Genomic DNA, 19,603 nt, shown 5'->3' with positions numbered 1-19,603 from the left:
ATAACTTCAATTTTCAGTTGCATCAAACCATGGATTTCTTTGGTTTTCCTGCTACAGAACACAGTCTCCAGTAACTTAAATAGCCTACTTCCAAGTGCTGGCTCTATCAGAATACACCTTTTGATATGATGTTCTTGCTGTGAATGCAGAGAAATACAGCTGCAGTAGCATCACTATCTCAGGAAAGAGCTTGGTTTCCAGGAGTGTATTAGATATTAATGATTTTTCTCCAGATTTTTCAGAAAGAAAATCCAGGCTAGAATATGTAAGAGAATTTCAGACATTCAATATTTTTGGAAAGCATGAAACCTTATGGAAAAAACATGAAAAGAAAGTCCTACACTCCTCATAACACCACAAGCATGGATTTTAAAGATTATGAAGTCCATGCATAATGCCCTATATGCCAACTTACCTTGCACGGTTTAATTATTTTTTATTATTCTTAGCACAGTTTCCCCAAGGAGACTCATACAGATCACAGATCTGTTGTGCTTAGGAATTGTTAAAATAAATTACAGTAAGTCTTTGTGATTTGCATTCCTTCTTTATTGTGCAAATTATTACTTCCTGAACTCTTAAGGAAAAAATATATATTGAAAAGGAAATACTCATGCTTCCACTCACCAGTAGGCATTTTTCTGGTTGGTTGTTTGTCAAGTCTGTCATCCTTGCCTCATATGTATGTCAAGCTGCAGTTCATTAGATTGGGCCCATTACCAACTGCTGCAAAAACAAGGTGCTGACAGCAAGCTGTCTGTCCCACCTCTGCTTAGCAGAGAAGCAGCCAAAAAGTTTTCTAAAGGAAAACAATAAAAGTCTGTCAAATGTATTTCCCTCAGTATAGCCAAGAGTTCCAAAGGATTTACCTCCTCAACTATAGACATTTACCTTGATGGAAGATCACAGTAGTCATTCTTTCCACCTATCCCTTCTTATTGCAGTAGTTCTAGGCATCCTAACACTCTTCAGAGCTCCCTATAATATGGAAGATTAGCTTTATAAAAGGCATCATTGGTGATTTAAAGGAGAACATTGCAAGTGTATGAATCATCAGTGGGCTGCCTGGGCTTCTCTTGTAGTTATACGAATATCTTAATTTTTTGGAGTTTGGAAAGACACAATTAGGAGAGATTTTTGTCAAGAGAAGGACTTTTCCAAAAGCTTGTTCGCCGTTCCAAGCGCGTCATTTAGCTCTAGACAGAAGATATTAGCCCAAAGAATTGAGTTAGCTAGAAAGACTCCCCCAGGGACTTTTTGTCCTAGTGGAGGAGCATGCTTACCGAATAATTATTGTGATGCATTTTAACCACATTCTGTGTTGTCACACAGTACTTTCCTAAAATAAACATTGCAGTGCAAAACAGCTGCAATCTTGAAACTGCCTAATTTACACTGACTCAGAGTTGAACATAGAAGACATGCATGAACTAAGAAATATTCAGGCATCATAGGGAAGAATGAGTCATAGTTTGCAAGACTGCATATGCACATATGCAGACACCTTCAGGATAAGACATGACAGTGTAAAACTGTGGATAAAGACAGTTAAAGATGAAAGATGAGTAGCAGATAATTTCAGAAATCAAAGAAAATTTTGTAGACACAAATTTTTCTTTCAACACTTCTTGGCCTTTCTATGGGACAATTAAAAATCTTACAATTACATTCTTAGATTTGATCTATCAATTAGAAAAGTGTTTATTCTTAGTCAAATTCCTGTCTTCTTCTGCACATGTGAGGTTTGGGTGCCATGACTTTTCATTACTTCTCTATTCTGCTCTACTTTACATTGATAAATATTTTCTTCTAAATAAACATTATTTTTACAAAAAATTTAATATTATTTTTAACAGCATCATGTTAAAAACTGTATATGCTGCAGCTTCTCATACAAAATAAAACTTGTGTGGTTTTTTTTTCTGATAAGACAGACAGAGAGTTTCATGCTGATGAATGAAAATAATTGTGATGAAAAGCATGGATTTCTCCTAGAAGAATCCTCATGCTGTTCAGAAGAACCTCTGGTCTACCTGTCAACATCAAAAGGTCAAAGATAATATCTGATAAAATTCATAACCCTGCAGTGGCAGCCTCTTTCCTAATGAATTTAAGGTATATTCAAAACGAGGTCAGGAAAGACTTTGTATAAATTCTTTCACTCAGTTTACAGTGGCTCATTTGGCTTTTTAAATATTTAACATATTTCAAATATTTAAATTTCTTTTTGTAGTTCATTCATACATTTTGTAACAAGATCAATATAGAAGTCAGAAGATAAAGATTTGGAGATTTAAGCATAAATACAGTGACAGGAGATATCATGGCAACACCATGGAATCAGAGTTTCCCCCAGGCAGATGCTGGATGATCAGGAAGTTAAACTTCACACTCTAGAACTGTATGCTGCTGATTTGGGAAATAAACTTTTTTAGATCACAGAAAATGGAGCACTAATGGTAAGAATACCCTTGTGGAGGGTGACTTATTGCAAATGACATAAAGATTGACTGAGTAATAAGTAATGAATGAAACGTCAGAAGACAAGGAGGGTTTGGAGGTTATAGAACACCTAAATAATTTCACCTTTACTTAGCATCTGCATTCTGAAAATACCCTAAATCATGTAGCAAGTCTCAATTGAATCTTTTCTAAGTCTACCTGAGCTAATTATGGAGAGACTTTTCTATACTTCTCGCTTCTCCTTCCACATGAGGTAGGATGAAAGGAGCAATAGCCACGTTTCCTCTTTCCCCCTAGAAATCATAAAATGGGGGAGTAGAGAGCAGAGGCAAGTCAAAGGCTGATCTACCAGTGTCTCTGAGCAATCTGTTTCCACAGTCTCTCTGCTGCTTTTGCAACAGCTGTCATGGTAAGTGGATAAATAGGCATAGGAGCTGCTTTTGTGAAGTCCTGACAGCTGGGTTTATTGTGTTTCTCCAACTGGGCTAAGCAGTGACACCAGTGCGTAGTACATAGGACAAAAGGGGGAACAGGTAAGCAGCACTGCCAGAGGAATATATCCAAATATGACACTGAAGAAGGTAATGGGCAGTAAGCATGAGAGGGTGAAAGGAGGACAAAACAGAAAGGGAATTTCAGAAAATGAATCATACAAAAGGATAGAAAAAAAAATGGGATAAGAGGCACATTTGTAGAAGACTGGGAAAAGGGAAGAACAAGAGGCACTGGATGAGAAGTACTTTGCTGTCAACCTCAGTTGTTCAGAAACCTTAAGTGTATCTTCGAAAATTGTTCTTTTTTTAAGAGATACAATTGAGTAATTATTTGTGCTTTCTATCTCTATGTTCTTTAACGTGCCATGCTTTGAAACTGTTCTCTAAACCATAAGAATTAGAAATAAACTTTAGGAACGTGAAGTTAGTATAGGTCTCCTTGATTCTGCCATTTACAAATAAGGAACTAATGAAACAAAATAATGAAGATAAAAAAAACAATTATTTTTAAAAGAGAAATATTATCCTAAGGAGTAATTATTGATTTCATAATCCTTATGTTTTGGAAATTAACGTTAGATTTCTTCCTCTCAGATACTGTAGCTGCCTCTGGCAGCACCTCAAACTTCTGCCCCTTATTAAATCCCCTGTTCTCTACCCATTTCCTTTTAGATGTCCTTTCAGATTAGACATTATGAGACACGTGCAAATTCTAACAACTCTAACATGTCTTTCATCTCTTTTTTCCTTGCAGATTACTCTTTTACTTCAGTCTCCAAATCAGCATTTTGCTGTGACTCCTGGCATAATCTGTGTTTTCAGTATTTTTTATTATTTCTACAAGGAAGAGTAGATGTTTTATAGTAGCTGTGTGCTTCAGATAAATAATTATTTAAATTTCTTACTTATTCTTAGCTAAATTCTCTTTCCCTTCATGCATGCAGTACCAAACAAGTAAGTAAACTCAATAATTCTGCAACTAAATCCAGAAGGATTAGTTCTTCTGTCTAATTCATTCACCAAACTTTTTGTAACATTTCCTGATTGGCTATTTGTCCATGTTTGAGTTTTGTTCCAAGTTGTTCAGCTGAAATTCTGCCCAGTGCTGTTCAGAGGCACAGCTGACAAAGACATCTTGTCTCAACCTGAATGTAAGGAAATTCCAAATAACTTCAGCTTTGCTAGCAGGGAGTTTCTGGCTCTGTTCCAGCAGCATCTTTTTAGTTTGGCACTAAGGAACTTCGTGATACAGTCCATATGGTGGCACTATCTGATCGTGTTTACTTTGTGCAACCAGTTCAAGTTAAACAAGAGTTTCTTTAAAAATGTTTGATCTGAATTTTTATGCATATATATGATCAATGCATATAAATACCTGAAGGGAGGATGCAATGGAGATGGAGCCAGGATCTTTTCAGTTTTGCCCAGTGCCATGTCAAGAGGCAGTGGGCACAAATTGGAACACAGGAGGTTCTGCCTGAACATCAGGAAGCACTTCTTTGCTGTGCACATATTGGAGCTCTGGCACCGGTTGCCCAGAGGGGCTGTGGAGTCTTCTCCTTGGGTATGGGCAACCAGCTCTGGGTGTGTGTGCTTAAGCGGAGGTTGGACACAATGGACCAGAGGACCCTTCCAGCCTGAATTATTCTTTAATTCTGTGATATATGTGTGTATATATATATATACATAAGCCTAAGCACTGAAATAATGTTATGTGCTTAAAGGTACATCAGAGTACACAGAAACCTGGAGGCACAACAGCAGTTACAGGAACCCCAACAACCCAGTGAAAGTCCAGCTCCCATGGGCTAACAGCGGGGCCAATGGGAGAGGCTTTCCCTAGATCACCTTACAGACAGAGGGACCATACTTTCTCCAGGTATATGAAACTCATTATGGGATGCAGGTGAAGAGCACCTTGGGATTGTGCAAGACATTCAAGGATGCTTAGGGTAGGAAGTAAGGATGGGAAAGTGAGGACTCATGATCAATGCACTTCTCTGTCAATTCTCTGAACATGATCAACACAGTTGATTTACCCTGGCTTCTCACTGAACTAGCTGTTTTCCTGGGTGAAAAGCTCCATGTCCTATGTGCATGGGTATACAAGGAGGCCTGCATATCAGCAGCTGGAGTGAGACTGGGTGCTACCGAGGGCCATGCATCTCTGCTGCCAGCACCTGTAGAAACAAGAATCTGCATAGTGTGTGTGGATGTGAATGCCAACGTGTGTGATCATTAACAATCATCAAACTCCATCAGCCGGCAAGTAAAAGAGGCCCAGGAGCCAAATACTGAGATTTGGGCTGGACATTGGAGAGACCAGGGGTCTGAGAGTTGGCTACTTGAAGGAGTCCCAGCCAACTTCTGAGGAGATTGTGAGATCTGGGGATCATCTGCTGGTAAGGTCACAGGTCTGGAACAGCTGCAGGAGAGACCCTTTGGTCTAGAGATACAAGGGCCAGTATTTTATGGGGGACAATACTGTGTGTACATGTGTGTGTGTGTGTGTGTTCATATGTGTGCATGCATTGGGATGCATGTATGTGTTGGGGTGTGTGAATGTGTCAGGGTGTGTAAGAGCACATGTACCAGCAGGAGTAGGGCTCTGGCCTGGGGAGCTCACACTTACAGGGAGCTATGCCAGATTTGACACTATGTAGACACTGGATTTGGCAGTTTATAACAGAATATAAATCACTTTTAGATTTGCAGTGCTTATGATCTTTAAAAAAGTGCATTTTACTTTTGTTTTAAATAGTAGGGGGGTGTCCATTTCTTATTCTGGTTTAGTATTTTGAGTTTCTAGAAATGTTTTCCTATTTGGTGTAACGTGTGAAGCATAAATGAGGAAAAATGGCACAACAATACATTTCAAATGGATACGAGTCTCTTGACAATAATGAGGCAACTGACATTAAAAATAAATGTTATTTGGTTTAGCTCAGCTCTTGCCATATGTTAGACTGAGCTCATTCTATACATTTACATGGTTTTAATTTCTAATTAGGCATCTCTAAGCTGTTAGAAGTGTGATAATTTCACTTATCAGAATTTACCATATACTGTTATATACTAGTTTATATATATTTTCTGAATGTCTATGCCCAGTTCACTTTTGTGCCATCCCATCCTGCTATTTTCATGCCTTCCAGCACAATGGAAGTAAAGCTGGGTTATCTGTTGCAACACTACCTGTACTTTGGTACAGCCCATATTTGAGGGGGTATAGTCTCTGGCTTCCAGTCATATCTTTGATTTACTCTAATAGTTTGCTCATTCAAGTTTTGTCACATTTAAATACAAAATATAAATTTTACAAGAACCTTTACGTAGAAAAATTCACGATTTCTATGTTATGTTTATACTTTAAAGAATACATGAAAACGGTGTGTAGAGATGCACACATCTCTCAAGAGGTGTGTGGCAATGTTTTAACATTGCACATTGATAACGGGTGGCAGTTTAGGGCAGGAAGGAAGCGGCAATTACTGCTTGCTGCAAAACCTGCAAAAAGGGTGGGCTCTATTCCTCAAACCAGTCTTAAATTTCATAGAATCACAGCAATAGACTTGGAAGAGATCAAAGCACTGAAAGAGATATCATGTTATGCACCCCAACAGCATATAAAAAATATTAATTAAAAAAAAAAAAGTAATGCTTTCCAGGAAGAGGACCGTCTAGTCTGTAATACATTACGCAGATTTCATTTTCTCCTTATGTTATGTAGCATAATACTTTATTTTCTCCTGAAACTTTCTGTTCTGATGTGACAACCTGTCATGGTTGCAACCACACCTGTTGCATGATGAGCACACTGCTTCTTGTCTTCTCCACTGTGGACACAGAGAAGAGCTCATTCCCTTCCTTTTATAGAGCTCCTTTATGGTTTTGAATGCTTTTCCACATCCCTTTGATTTCTATTCTCTAAATTAAGCAGCTTTTTCAGTCTTTTTTAGTGGAGGGCTGTGCATGTGCTACGTACAGTCATTCTCACCATTTTCCTCTAAATCTCCCCAGTCGGTTTAGGTGTTTCTTGGAGTCTGGTGACCAGAATGGGACCAAGCATATATCACCATATCATCACTCTATGGAGTGATACAATGGTGAGGCAAACCAGAATATTATTTAACCTTCTCTGAGGGCAGTACTCCACTCCTGGGGGAAGGTGCCCTGAATTCTTCAGTGCCAATGACCTTACATCTCAACTAAAAGAAGTAGTACTCAGTGGTGCTGTGTCACTCATTACACAGAACTAGGACACTTTCATGTCAGTATTTGTGATATTGGCTGTATTTCACTGCAATTTGTAACACTTTATCACAGTACTCAGGAGATGGACTTGTCAGAGAACGGATAGTATCCTTCAGTACACAGCTGGACTTGTCCACCAGGGCAGTTCATCTAGCTGCCATTCATCCTTAGCTGAGGCCTTCCTACCTGAGGGCTCTTGGGGATGTGCCACACACTGAGTAATCTGCTTTGGAAATGGTAGAGCACCTATGTCACTATACATTCCTTTATTTTATTTCCTTCTCTATGGTAGAAGTAATATTTGCTTCTCATCCTAATCAACTTCTACATCTAGTAAAGGATCCCCATTTAATATGACCATTTAACATTAACCACATTTGACATCATAGTGGAATCAAGTATAAGCTTAGAGTAGGATACTGTTAATACAAAATTACTAAAAATATCTAGATATACTTCTAAAAAATTCCTGTTTCCAAAATTTCTGGTCATGATTATAGATCATGGTAAATTAGGTGACCCCTTTTTCGGAATTGATATGTATTAGCAAATAGAATCTTCCAGAAGGGCTACCCAGAAACATCCATGCAGCAACAGGTTTTGTATATAAGTTTCTATTTAAAGAAAAATAAGATAGTGATACATTGTCCCTAGGATAGTAAAGACAGTTTTCTTCTAGAAAACAACAACAATAATAATAATAATAATAAAAAATCTGATAAATGCAGTGAAGATTGCAATGACCACCACCCTTGATTGAAATATAGTTTTTGCACAAGGCGGGTTCCAGCTCTGTCAACAACTGGAGTTGATACTTTGTGTGAGAACAAGCGGGAAGAACTGGAGTGACATTATATTCTCATGTAATTAGCAAAGAGGAAGAGATTGAAATAAGCCACATCTTTTTAGCACGTTAAAGTCAGAGTAACTCTGCAGCTATCAGTAAGGTTTTTGTGGGTTTCTTGGTATAACTGATAGAAAAAAAAAATGTACCTCAGTCACTTCAGCCAAAGATTTAAGAGATAACACAGTGTATAGTGCTGCAGTTTTGAGAATGAAGGAAGCCTACACCAGCAAGTACTTTTATAGTTAAATTGCTTCAAATGAGAGTAAGGTTACTATAGAAAAACCTAAGCTTTAGTCATGAAAAATATGTTCAATCTCATGTCAATACTGATTCCCTTTAGCTAAGAAGCTAAAATAAAATGACATTTTCTGAAAGAGACACCAAAATGAGGAATTTACTCAGCAAAGAGGTGTGAGCAGAAAGGGGAAACTCAGAGGCATGTCAGCATCTACTTCCTTTGCTTCAGTCCTGCAACTGACATGGGGAAAGACGAAGAAGGAAAATCAATAGAGATAAGAAACAGTCTTTGTAGGCAAACAAGCAAAAAACCACCACCAAGAAAAAAAAAACTCAAGAAGAGAGTAATTTCAGGGCCAATATGCCTGGTTACACTCATTGTCAGGAAGAGAGGATTTTTGTGGATGACTGGAGGTGACCTAGATACGTACATCCCTGATTCACAGGAGTTCTTGCTGTAGCTCCTGCTATGTCTACTAGCAACCTGACTCCAAGTGTGTGATCTGTGACTGCGCAGTGTGTCAGGATAGGTGCCACAAGTGTAAATATTCATATCACAAGGGTAGCACCAATCTTAACGTGACTGGCACTGAAGGAGGGGATGGTGCTGAGTAATCTCTGCTGCCTCACTCAGAATTCTTCCATCCACTCAGTAAACACTCTGCATGCCGATGTTGCAGAATGACTGCAGCACTGCCAGAAAAGATGAAAATTAAGAGGTACATTGGCATCTTTCCTCCCAACTTCTCCTTTTTGGCTCTAGATGAGCATTTTGCTCTCCAAATGATGCAAAGCAAAGATGACCGGTTAGGAAGAAAAACAATCTCCCACCTACTGCATGATGCTAAGCTTAATAATAAAGATGAAGGAGACACAATGCATAACCAAAGCCTCCGGTTTGTGCAATGTCCTTTGAACAACCAGAGACGTTTTATCCTGGTGGCGTAAGCACTGTTGCGCGGCTAGCGTGGCTTGAGCTCGGCAGCGGCACTGTTGCCATCCCTCTGAGTATTTCTGTCCTGCCGCTGTTATGTAAGTGCCGGTGTCCCACTTTGCCTGCACAGCTCCTGCCTCACGCACGATGCGCCGGAGCCCACACCGGGGGTGATGCTCTCCGGAGCGCGAGGTAACGCAGCAATAACCACAGAAACATGAGCAGCGGTAGCGATGAGCAGCCATAGCTCGCTGCAGCCATTCTCGGAAGTCTTTTCGGCTCACGGCTAAGCGCACACTTGATGTTGTTTGGCGGGGGCTGGAGGCCGGCGCTCAGCTTCGTGCCCGGCTCAGGGCCCAAAGCAGCCGCCGCTGGGGCCGTATCGCAGGCGGGGCGGGGCGGGGCCCCCCGCGATGCGCGCAAGAACAGCGGGCTCCGAGCGCTGCGGGGGGGCGGGCCGCAGCCCGGGGGAGGAGGAGGAGGAGGAGGAGGAGGAGGAGGAGGAGAAGAAGTGACAGCACGAAACGCCGCAAGGGCAGGGCACTCCTGCACACGCACCCAACCCCGCATCCCCGCGGCCGCCTGGGCCTCCCCCCCCCGCCACCCGCGCACCTGCTCGCTCGCGTCGGGGCGGGCGGCGCGTCGTGCTGGTAACCGGGGAGCCCCGGGGCGGCGCGGAGCGGAGCAGCGCGGCGGGCGGAGGTAGGGCGCGGCGAGGGGCCGGGGCGCGGGGCTCGGCGCCCCCCGGGGCAGCGGGCGTCGGGCTGGGGCCGCTGCCTTCGTGAGGTGCTGAGCGGCCGGGGGAGTGGGACCCCCGCAGCACCAAAGTGGTTTGGGGTCGATTCGGAACTCCCTTTTGGGACTGTGCCCTTTCGGAGTAGAAAAAAGCGGAGGAGGGGAGAGGTTTGCCTCCTGCAGTGCACATGGGTGTGTTACGGAGATAGCTGGTTTTGTGCTCACACACTGCAGGCCAAAATATAGTTAATAAAGGAAGATGTGGCTATTGACAGAGGCTCATGAGAAGCCACTTTTAGGCTGGGTTGCATGCAGTGATGGTGCAGATAGGGCAAGTGCATTACAACAGAGATGTAGAGCCCAGATGCTCCCTGGTATGTGTGGCAACTCCCCAGAGGTAAAACCTGCCGAAATATCTGACAGATGTGGCTGTGCCTGGGGCTTTGACAACCATATTTTCAACCATATTCCTACTGGGGAAAAAGTGCTTCTAAGGACTATTACTAGTCTGCTGTTATAAACCAGATTTCACAAATTCATGAGGAACTGCCTAAGTAAATTATCAACCTGATGCTGAGGGAACCTCCAGTGCTCATCACTGTGAGGAATTTATATTAATGTGGTTTTAGGGAAATAATAGTACGTGCTGTTTCTGGCTGCTTGCCAGTGCTTCTCAAAAGCAGAGCCTGTTGAAATACTATTAACAGGCGCACACCTTCCTGTTGTAGTACTAGTGATGGACTGCTGGCTTTCTCCGGGCTCTGAGAAGTATTTTCACAATTTTTGAGTGCACTTTAACACTTCCACAAGTTTTAAATGCCAGCAAGCTATACTAAATTATTGCCATCAGATAGGTGAAAACAGGGCGCTATGTTACTGTAATTGCCAATTTGTTTGTTTGTTGTACCAAGCTTCATGTGGTGAATTACGGGACAAAAATGGTGTATGAGATACAGTATTAACATTTGTGTGGGGCCAGGAGTTGGACTCTATGATCCTTGTGGGTCCTTTCCAGCTTGGCATATTCTAGGATTCTATGATTTGCGGAGCAAGTCACTTTTTTTTTTTTTTTTTTTTTTTCTGATCTGAGCCCATATCCATATGGGATGCATGTAATGTTGAAAACACAGGAGTTTCCGCTGAGAAGAGGAGCTATCCAGAAGGAGAATGGTGCTGCGTCTTGCATTGAGCCGAATTGAATCTACGCAAACCTTTTAGATGTAAAAGGAGAAGTTATAATCTCTTCACTTCCCTCAATATCTTTTAATTCCTATTCCTTTGAGTTCAGTTTTTTGGTTTGCTTGTATGTTTGTTTTTGTGGGTCGAGCTCTCAGGGAAGGAGGAGCAGCACCCTGGTGGTATTTAAGTGCTTTGGGGAGAGTGTAGGAGCACCAGGCCCCGGGAAGGATGTGGCTGGGTAAGGTGCTGAACCAGACATGGGGCCCTGGAGAAGTCCTGGGATCTGTGTGGGTCTGCAGGGCTTCTGTGGGTCCGGCCCCAAGAGACATGTGCACATTCACCATTCAGACAGATACCATGCGAATCCACCTGGGTACACGTTGTTAATGGAAGTTAGTTGTGGCTGCAGTTGTGGCTGCAGTTATTAGAAAAGTACATACATCAACACAGACAATTAGTTACGTACTTCCTTGTTACCATGGCTAGCGTTAGAGTTTTTGTGTGTCCTTAGAGGTCACAATAATAACAGCAGCAGGTTACCTCTGAAAGAACTGAACTTTTACCTTTGTTTCACTCAAAGGAAGAGATTTAATGGGGAACACATATTTTTTTCCTGCTTTTCCATTCATATGACAGCTGTGTCTCTCCCTTGTGCGCATATTCTGCTCCAGATAAGCTTTCTTGTTTAGGAGATGAACAGAAATACTAAGGAATCAATACTTGCTTATCTTAAACTCAGTTTGACCCACCCTTTCCTGAGATCCTTAAGTGTTTTCTATTTTGGTAATGGTTTTTTGTTTGTTTGTTTGTTTTACAGATATATGTCTGCAGGAGCTGTTGGTTATAAGTCTTACTATGCCACAGAAATCCTAGGCGCCATATCACTATTAAAATAGAAATATCAGAAGCACTTTCCTAGTATTAAATGTATCATGAATTATATCCTAACTTCACTCTGACTTATTTGCTTGTGTATTGTGACCTCTGATCTTAATCTTAGCGTGTCTTTGTCTGCACACATAGTAAGCTCTTTGAGGCAAAGATTACATCCTGTGTTTGTAGAAGGTAATAAGCTACTGATCCTCATTCTCCTGCTACTACCAGCATCTACATGAACTATAATATATTCCTTCAGAATTTCAACAGCAGAATTACCAAAGTGTAGTATACACTGTATTTAACTTTTCATATCAGAAAGATAGTGAATGACCTTTCTTTGGATCTAGAAATCTATGGTCTGCAGACCTTTTCTCAAGAAAAGTGTCTGCCTTATATTTTCTACTGCAACACTTCGCATTTTAAGTTCAAATGGAAATACAGCTTTAAAGACAAGAGTCAGAGTTTCATAATACTGCTGGGATTTTGCTTATCTTCCCCAATAAACATAATCGAAAGTGAAAATAAAAAACTCTCTTGCTGAAATGTAGGCATGTACGAAACTGTGCATGATGGGGGTCCTACAGATCATTTTAAATCACAGTCTAATTATAGGTAAAGAGCAGAAAAGTCGTGCACGACATATGCTGCAGATTTATATATCAGATTTGCAAAATATCTTTATTTTTTCCATATTTATTGCTGGTGCAGACTTTCTGCAAAGTGAAGAATTATGTTCCATGCCAAACAAAGCTAAAGCTGAAGAGGAACTGAAGTAATCTGGAGATCCAGAAGGTGTCCAAATGTTGTGTTTTTTTTTTTTTTCTTCTTAGAAAAGCAAATTTCAATATATGTTACAAACCTCCAAGTAACTACTGCACATCAAGTCAGTTTGGAGTTGGATGGTCAGTGAGAACATCATGTTTCACTGTCCCTGTTTCAGTGAGCTCTTTGTTGGAGGTTGTAATCTGTCTCTTCCACCCTTTTTCAAAAGCAATCTGTGCAGTAGAGAAAGGAAGCACAAAGTGACAGTGTTGGGATTTGGGGACTGTCCTATCAAAAACACCTTTCAGAGCCAAAATTACATTTTTCCATGATCTTATGCAGTGCATAGTTATATCCCATTGGACTTCGGAAGGTTCCAGTATACTGACTTGTGATACTGTACTGCCCTGAAGTGAACAACCCAGATAAGCAATTCAATCACCTATAACAATTACCAAAGTGACTCTTCTGTTAGACTGGATTTTGAAAGAACAGTGACAAGTCACCATTCTTTATTTATTATCAATATTTTTTAAAGATGGTGTAAGAATGATTTTGAACCACTCTAACCCTTTTCTTCATCCTAGCTCCTAATTTGAATATATCCAGTAGGCACTACCTCCAGCTTGACAGATCTATTCAAGTATGTTTATAATTGGGTTCTTAATTCACATTCATAAATTTTCAGTATTCTGGGATGAATTTTATGAAATTCTTCCACTTTCAGCTTTGGTTTTGTTTCGGATGGTGCTGTTCCCAATTCTGCTACATTTCTGTATCAACTTGATCTTATTTTCTACTTTCTTTTTATTTGCCTGGCCAAGAACCATTTGCTTCCTGTCCATACTTTCTTAGTCTTACTCAGATGGACTTTCAGCAAGTCTCCCTTCGATCTCATAGGCAACGCACTGTGACAGAGCTCTTCACTTATCTACCTTTATTCCTGCCTTCTTATTGTAGATATTGTAAACAAATTAGCTGGTTCTGTGATTATTTGGTGTAGAAAACTGCAGTTATGATCCTCAGAAAATGTTGGTTCCTACCTTTATGTAAATCTTTTATTCTTGATTAGTATGAGGGTTACTGCTGTCTCAGAGAATCACATCACTTTCAGTAGCATTTATGACGCTGACAGCGCTGTGAAGACCTCTAAGGTTTCAGAAACTGAACCGATGGACTTATAGCACCACAACAGTAAACTGTAATTGCTGAGGCACTGGAACAAGTTGCCCAGAGGAGCTATGTAAACCCAATTCCTGGAGGTGTTCAAAGCCAAGTTGGATAGGGCTTTGAGCAACCTGGCATAGTGGGGAGTGTCCTGCCCATGGCAAAGAGGTTCAAATTACATGACCTTTAAGGTTGCTATGAACCAAACCACTCTTCTGTGATTCTATGATCCTTTCCTGGAAATGATTTTTGACTTGATCAGTTCTATACCACAGTTTCTTTCAGCAGAGAAGTCTGCCTCTTCTTTAACATGCAGTGCTGCTCTAGCAATCAGCCTTGTCTCTGTCTTTCCTAAGATTTTGTTCAATTCTTGTGCTATAGTTATTTCAGTTATTCTACTATATTTCTTGTGTCTGTGTAACACTTGCTTCTACCTGCAGTACTTTCTTGCATTTATTACTCTGTTTCTTGTCTTCTCAAGTCTATTTTTGATACAATCTAGACTTTTAGACAGGTTAAAAACAGTCTGCTGCCTGGGAATTACTTTCTCTCAACCATATATTTATTTTTTTTCCCCTCTATGTTTAATCTTCTTTGTCTTACCCATTGCTCCTATAATTGGAGATTATAGAAATCTAAAGCTCTGTTTTCAGGTACAAATCTCTATTTGAGTCCTGCATTTGAAATTCATTCTTTGAGGAATAAGTACACTTCCAGTGAATGTCTCTTTGTAGCTGTGCCTCCCCAAGTCTCTTTCACAGCCTGAGTCTCTAAATAGCTGGTTCATTGTTCTCCCTTCACTGGGAAAGTCCCAGTGGAGATCATCCATGTCTTTACAGAGTAGGAATCTCCTTCAGGTTACTATATGTGGCATCAGACTAGTGTAGTGGAACTCTACAGTTTCTGCTGACATGAAGGAATCAGATAATTTTTTATACTTATTTATGTCAAGCTTATTGCCACTGATGCACATCTTATGAGCTGTCTTCTCTTAGCCGATATCCCCTTGGTTTTCTGGAACCATTCTGCTGGCACACAGTGTTTTTCACTGACACGCTTCATACACTTTTAGAACTGAAAGATAAAATAAGACCTTTTCTTCCCAGGGGTACTCTAGGTTTAACAATAAGAGAAAATATATTCTCTTCTTTAATTTCATATTGTTCAAAGCATTCTAAAGCACATTGGAAAAAAGAGAATTAAACCAGGTACTTGGAAAATTTAACCCATAATAGATCTACTGTTGTCCTTACATCTTCCATAGAAGAGACATTCTATTTTTCTGAAAGTTGAAGATAGAAAAAGTACAATACAGATAATTTAAAAATCAATATTGCCATAGCAAATGAGAAAAAAGTTCATGTTTCTTCTTTTCATCAAAACTCACACTATCAAGGCATTCATACAAGAAAATGGTGTCAGTGTAACTTTATCCATTTACTTCAGATAGGTGACAAACGTAATCAAAAATACACACTTGCAAAATTGCTCTTTTTCACTCTTGTGTGTTCATTCTCTGTATGTTCAGGCCTGACAATTAGACATTAAAAATAAGGAATACCCACTTGTTCCATGCTAACACAGGGTCCTTGGTCCTCCAAAGGTTCACATGGTCCTTCAGGTCCAAGATTTATGACATATAGGCTATAAACTTGTCTTAAAACATGCATTTTGAGAACATATCTCTTTGAAGATATATTGTTGTGTCTGGTATTCAAATAAAATAATTCCTCTTATCACAAAAGACTTTGTGTGACAGCTATGAGTATATTTTATGTAACGGATATTTTAAGATTTAGAAATCTGAAAAACATATTTTTTCTGCTGGAAATAAAAGATATTTTGATGAAAGCATTAATTATTTATGATAGGAAAATTTTTCCCTCTGTATTTCACTGAATAGCTGACTACGCATGTAGGCATTCTTTGAAGGTTTAGGTGCTGGCTAAAGACAGGTGAAAAGGGTGCATGAAGCTTTGCTTAATTTATTTCTCTGATTTATTTCTCTTAGCTGTGGCTTTCTGCCCATGGAAATAACTTGTGATTACACATGAAAATCTTTCTTCTATGTTTGTAGTAACTTAGTTGCTTCTTTAAATGGATTAATTTACTCTGCTTGCAAGGAAGTTTTTGAATGGGGAATTGCAATCAGAGCCACAAATTCTTATTATGCAGCATATAATTTAATATCAGCTAGATTAATTATTAATTGCTAGTCTGCTGTTTATCATTGCACAGTGACTCAGCCTGCTGTGTGAAAAGATTGAACATATATCTTCATCGCAATTTCTCAGACACATTTAGCTTGGAGTTGGGTCAGCATCTTCCACAGCTTCTCTAAATTGGCTTGTTTACAACTGATTTACATCAGCTGATGAGTGGTCATTTAGAAAATAAAAAGCTGATATCCTGATATTGTTGTATAGCTTTCACAGTCTCTTTTGAGCTTTGGTTTGGCAGCCATGTGCCTTCTGCAACTCCTCTGATTTAAGGTTAGCTTAGGTCTGCTGAGCTGCATTTATACATCTAAAATGCAAGGTACATGTCTTGTAAAATCTGTAATGACAGAGGAAACAGGGAGTTCTTTAGGTCAGGCAGGGTTGGAAGGGTCAGAGGAGGAAATGTTAAAATGTGATTTTCTCTGACAGGCCCTACATGTTGACGCAGCTTGTTTGGGGCAGTTCAACATGACCAAAGTAGCACAGCTGAAAGGCTTCTCTACTGTGTGCTGGGGAGTATGTGGTGCGGCAGACCTTTGGGCTAGGAGAAGGGAACAGTGCATAATGCCTATAGTCCCGTTCATAGCTCTGGTACTGATCAACTACTTGTCTTCACAAATTTAGGGTGAGGCCAGGTTGTATAGTAGGAGTGCTGTTGTTCTTTTTGTCTATACGCTTAGTTCTTCACTAATGGGGAACTAGGTGCATGTCTGTACAATATGTACTGGTTTCTCAGAAGCTGGGAAATTATTTGATAACATTTTCTGCAGAATTGAATATGACTTTTCTTAGACTGGGTTAATCATCATGTAGATCTTCTTATAGTTACAACAGTAAGTAAGCTTGTATAGTAGTTCTGAGCCTTCAATGCTAAGTAACCCATAGTACATCATTGCCATACAGTATAAAAGAGAATGTAAATAAATTATATTTAATAGTAAAGTATGTGAGCATCTGTATTTCAGATTAGAGCACACAGTCCAGTAGTGGTCTGTATTGTCACGATCAATGAGTTACTATTGTGTGCTCCTTTCTAACATGATAGAATGCAATGAGACTTGTACAGCTTTTGGATTTTACATGTGTTTGAAGTTTTCCTTCTTCGTACATAATATTACTTACATTAAGAAATACTACAGAATTACTCTTAATATGTACAACATTATCTCTGTTTCTAAAACATACCCATAAGCACCCTCATGAAAGCATTGATGTCTGGTGCATTGCCAATTGTTTTTAATGATTTGCTTTTGCCATTTCATTCCATGAGTGATTGCCAAACAAGCTTTCAGCATTAATTGTGTCTCTGGCTAGAGCATACTGTATGTGCAAGACACACTGCTCCTATGTTAAAATAGCTATTAAGACTTAGTTTCACAGAACTGTTAAAAGTTCCTTCTGGACCTTGGTACTCTCTCTTCCAGGTGCTGGAGTTGCTTGTGAGGACAGTGCTGCTGCTAGACCCTGTGAGTGCTTGTGTGGGCTGGAGGTACATGTAACTTGCCCAGGCTGGTTGTGCTGAGGCTGAATGCTGGAAGGAGGTACTTGGAGGTCGGCACCTCACCAAGGCCAGTGGCTTGGAGAGAGGCTTCTGTCAGTGGAGGGTGACTCACTGCAAAGAGATCATGGCCTCATCCCGACTCGTGGCAAGATCTAGGGACATTGCCAATGTCATGCAACGGCTTCAAGGTAAGAGATGGACTATGGCTTTTGCTTTCATTTATCCATTAGTAGATTGAGGTTCCTACTCTTTACTGCAGTACACAGTCAGGACAGTATTTCTGAAGATTAGTAGCTGTTTTAAACTTATCTATGTCAACAGTTTACAGGCGTTCGGCCCAGTTCCATTATGAGTGGGTCTGTATATTTTCCATACTGGAAAATATACATAGTATATCTGAAGAATCTTGATTATGAGTTCTCTGGCACAGAATTAGTTGTAATGTTTAAAAGCCAGTGATATTGAGCCTGGATCCATGGGGTCAGACACTGAACTGAGCATTCAGTCTTTTGGTGCTGTTTCTGCTACATGATCAGACTGTACATCAGCTTTCTCATGGAGAGGAGAATAGAAAACGTATTATCATCTCCTCAGTTGTGAAATGTATGTGTACAGTCCCTACCAATAAACTAGTATTTTCTAGGAATACTTCCTGTCTCCAAACAAGAACTGGATCTCATTGCATTGTTAAGTGTTGAAGAATTCGTAACTTAATGAGCTAATTATTGCTATTGAATTCAGTGATCTTTAAAATATCTTATTACAGGATGTTGTTGCAGTATTTGAGCATTCGTTTTTTTAAGTTCTTATTATTATGAAGTAACTGTCTTAATTTTTAGAAGCTATACCTAAATGCTGCAGTTAAGTTTGTATTCAGAACTTATGTTTTTGTTAGTTTGTTTCTGGTCAATACCTCTATCATCAGTGCTGCAGTAAGCTTATTTTCTATTAAATTTCAAGCTTAATCATAAATAACTGAAGCGTTACCCTCTTCTTCATCTTCTATACATGGAAATTTTTATCTTCCCATAGCTTTTCTTCCCACTTATTGTTTTTCTGTTGTGTTGGGATTTCTGAACTCAGTTTCCCAGTCACGAGATATAACTAGCATGCATGATTTCTGCATAGTCTCAGTAGAGAAACATGAGAATAAATGAAGATACAAATTCTGTCCAATTTAGGCTGGGTAAAGTACTTCTCCAACTCCAAAATACACAGTTCTGCCTCATGACTTTTGTGTAGTCAATTATTTTCTCTATATTTTTATTTGTCTGCTTTTTCTTAGGCTGGAATCTTGAACAATTGTTGTTCAAAGTGCCCACTAATGTAGGATTAAAAAAAAAAAAACACCAATATTCCCTCCTTGGAGAATTTGTAGTTTAAACATCAGGGTTAGACACTCAAGGCAGATGCAAATGTGTGCAAGGGAAAAATGGGGCAACCTGGGTCACAGAACAGATGAAGGTCTCAGTGTGTTTATACACATGCAGCAGGTTCTTAATAAGGATTTCAGGAGGGGAAAAAAAAAAGATTTGAAGCAAGAAATAATTATAGAACCATCAACCATTTTGAGTAAAATAACAGAGGTCCTTTAAGGTTATAAAGACAAATTGTAAAAGAAAAGGACAAGGACCTGGGTAGTGTTCTAGGGAATTTATCCAGGCTGGTACTCTGAAGCAATGAGTCAAGAGGATTCTACAGGAACATTAAAAATAATGTGGACTGTTAATTGTCAAGTTACTTTTTGCTACCTTTCTAAACATCTATAAAGTTGCTAGTGTTGAAATGGTTGTCCTGTTTATTTGTGTCATTGGTTCTTTTTATTTAGTCATTTTTCTTTTTTTAGTATATTTTGTTCTGCTGAAATCTGCTATCAGATTCAGAATACTTTTATTTATTATTTTTGGACATCAAAAAAAGTAAATGACTCCT

The 19,603-nt window shown here is 39.7% G+C and overlaps 1 protein-coding gene across 11 annotated transcripts in view; it reads left to right on the top strand.

Annotated features, from left to right (window-relative positions):
• Positions 1-9,793: 9,793 nt before the first annotated feature.
• SYNE1 (spectrin repeat containing nuclear envelope protein 1) overlaps positions 9,794-19,603 on the top strand; it is a 286,948-nt gene continuing 277,138 nt past the window's right edge. For all 11 annotated transcript variants that reach the window (XR_002433840.1, XR_002433841.1, XM_021382260.1 and 8 more), the window contains exons 1-2: positions 9,794-9,931; positions 17,595-17,859. Coding sequence is in view for 9 of the 11 variants with exons in the window: in XM_021382260.1 (XP_021237935.1) it covers positions 17,796-17,859 (64 nt within the window). In the remaining 2 variants the exon portion in view is untranslated. The remainder of the gene's footprint in view (positions 9,932-17,594; positions 17,860-19,603) is intronic.

This window comes from Numida meleagris, unplaced genomic scaffold (assembly GCF_002078875.1).
Source record: "Numida meleagris isolate 19003 breed g44 Domestic line unplaced genomic scaffold, NumMel1.0 unplaced_Scaffold193, whole genome shotgun sequence".
Lineage (NCBI taxonomy): Eukaryota > Metazoa > Chordata > Aves > Galliformes > Numididae > Numida > Numida meleagris.
The sequence above is the reverse complement of the archived record's forward strand: the minus strand, read 5'-3'. Positions and strand labels throughout refer to the sequence as shown.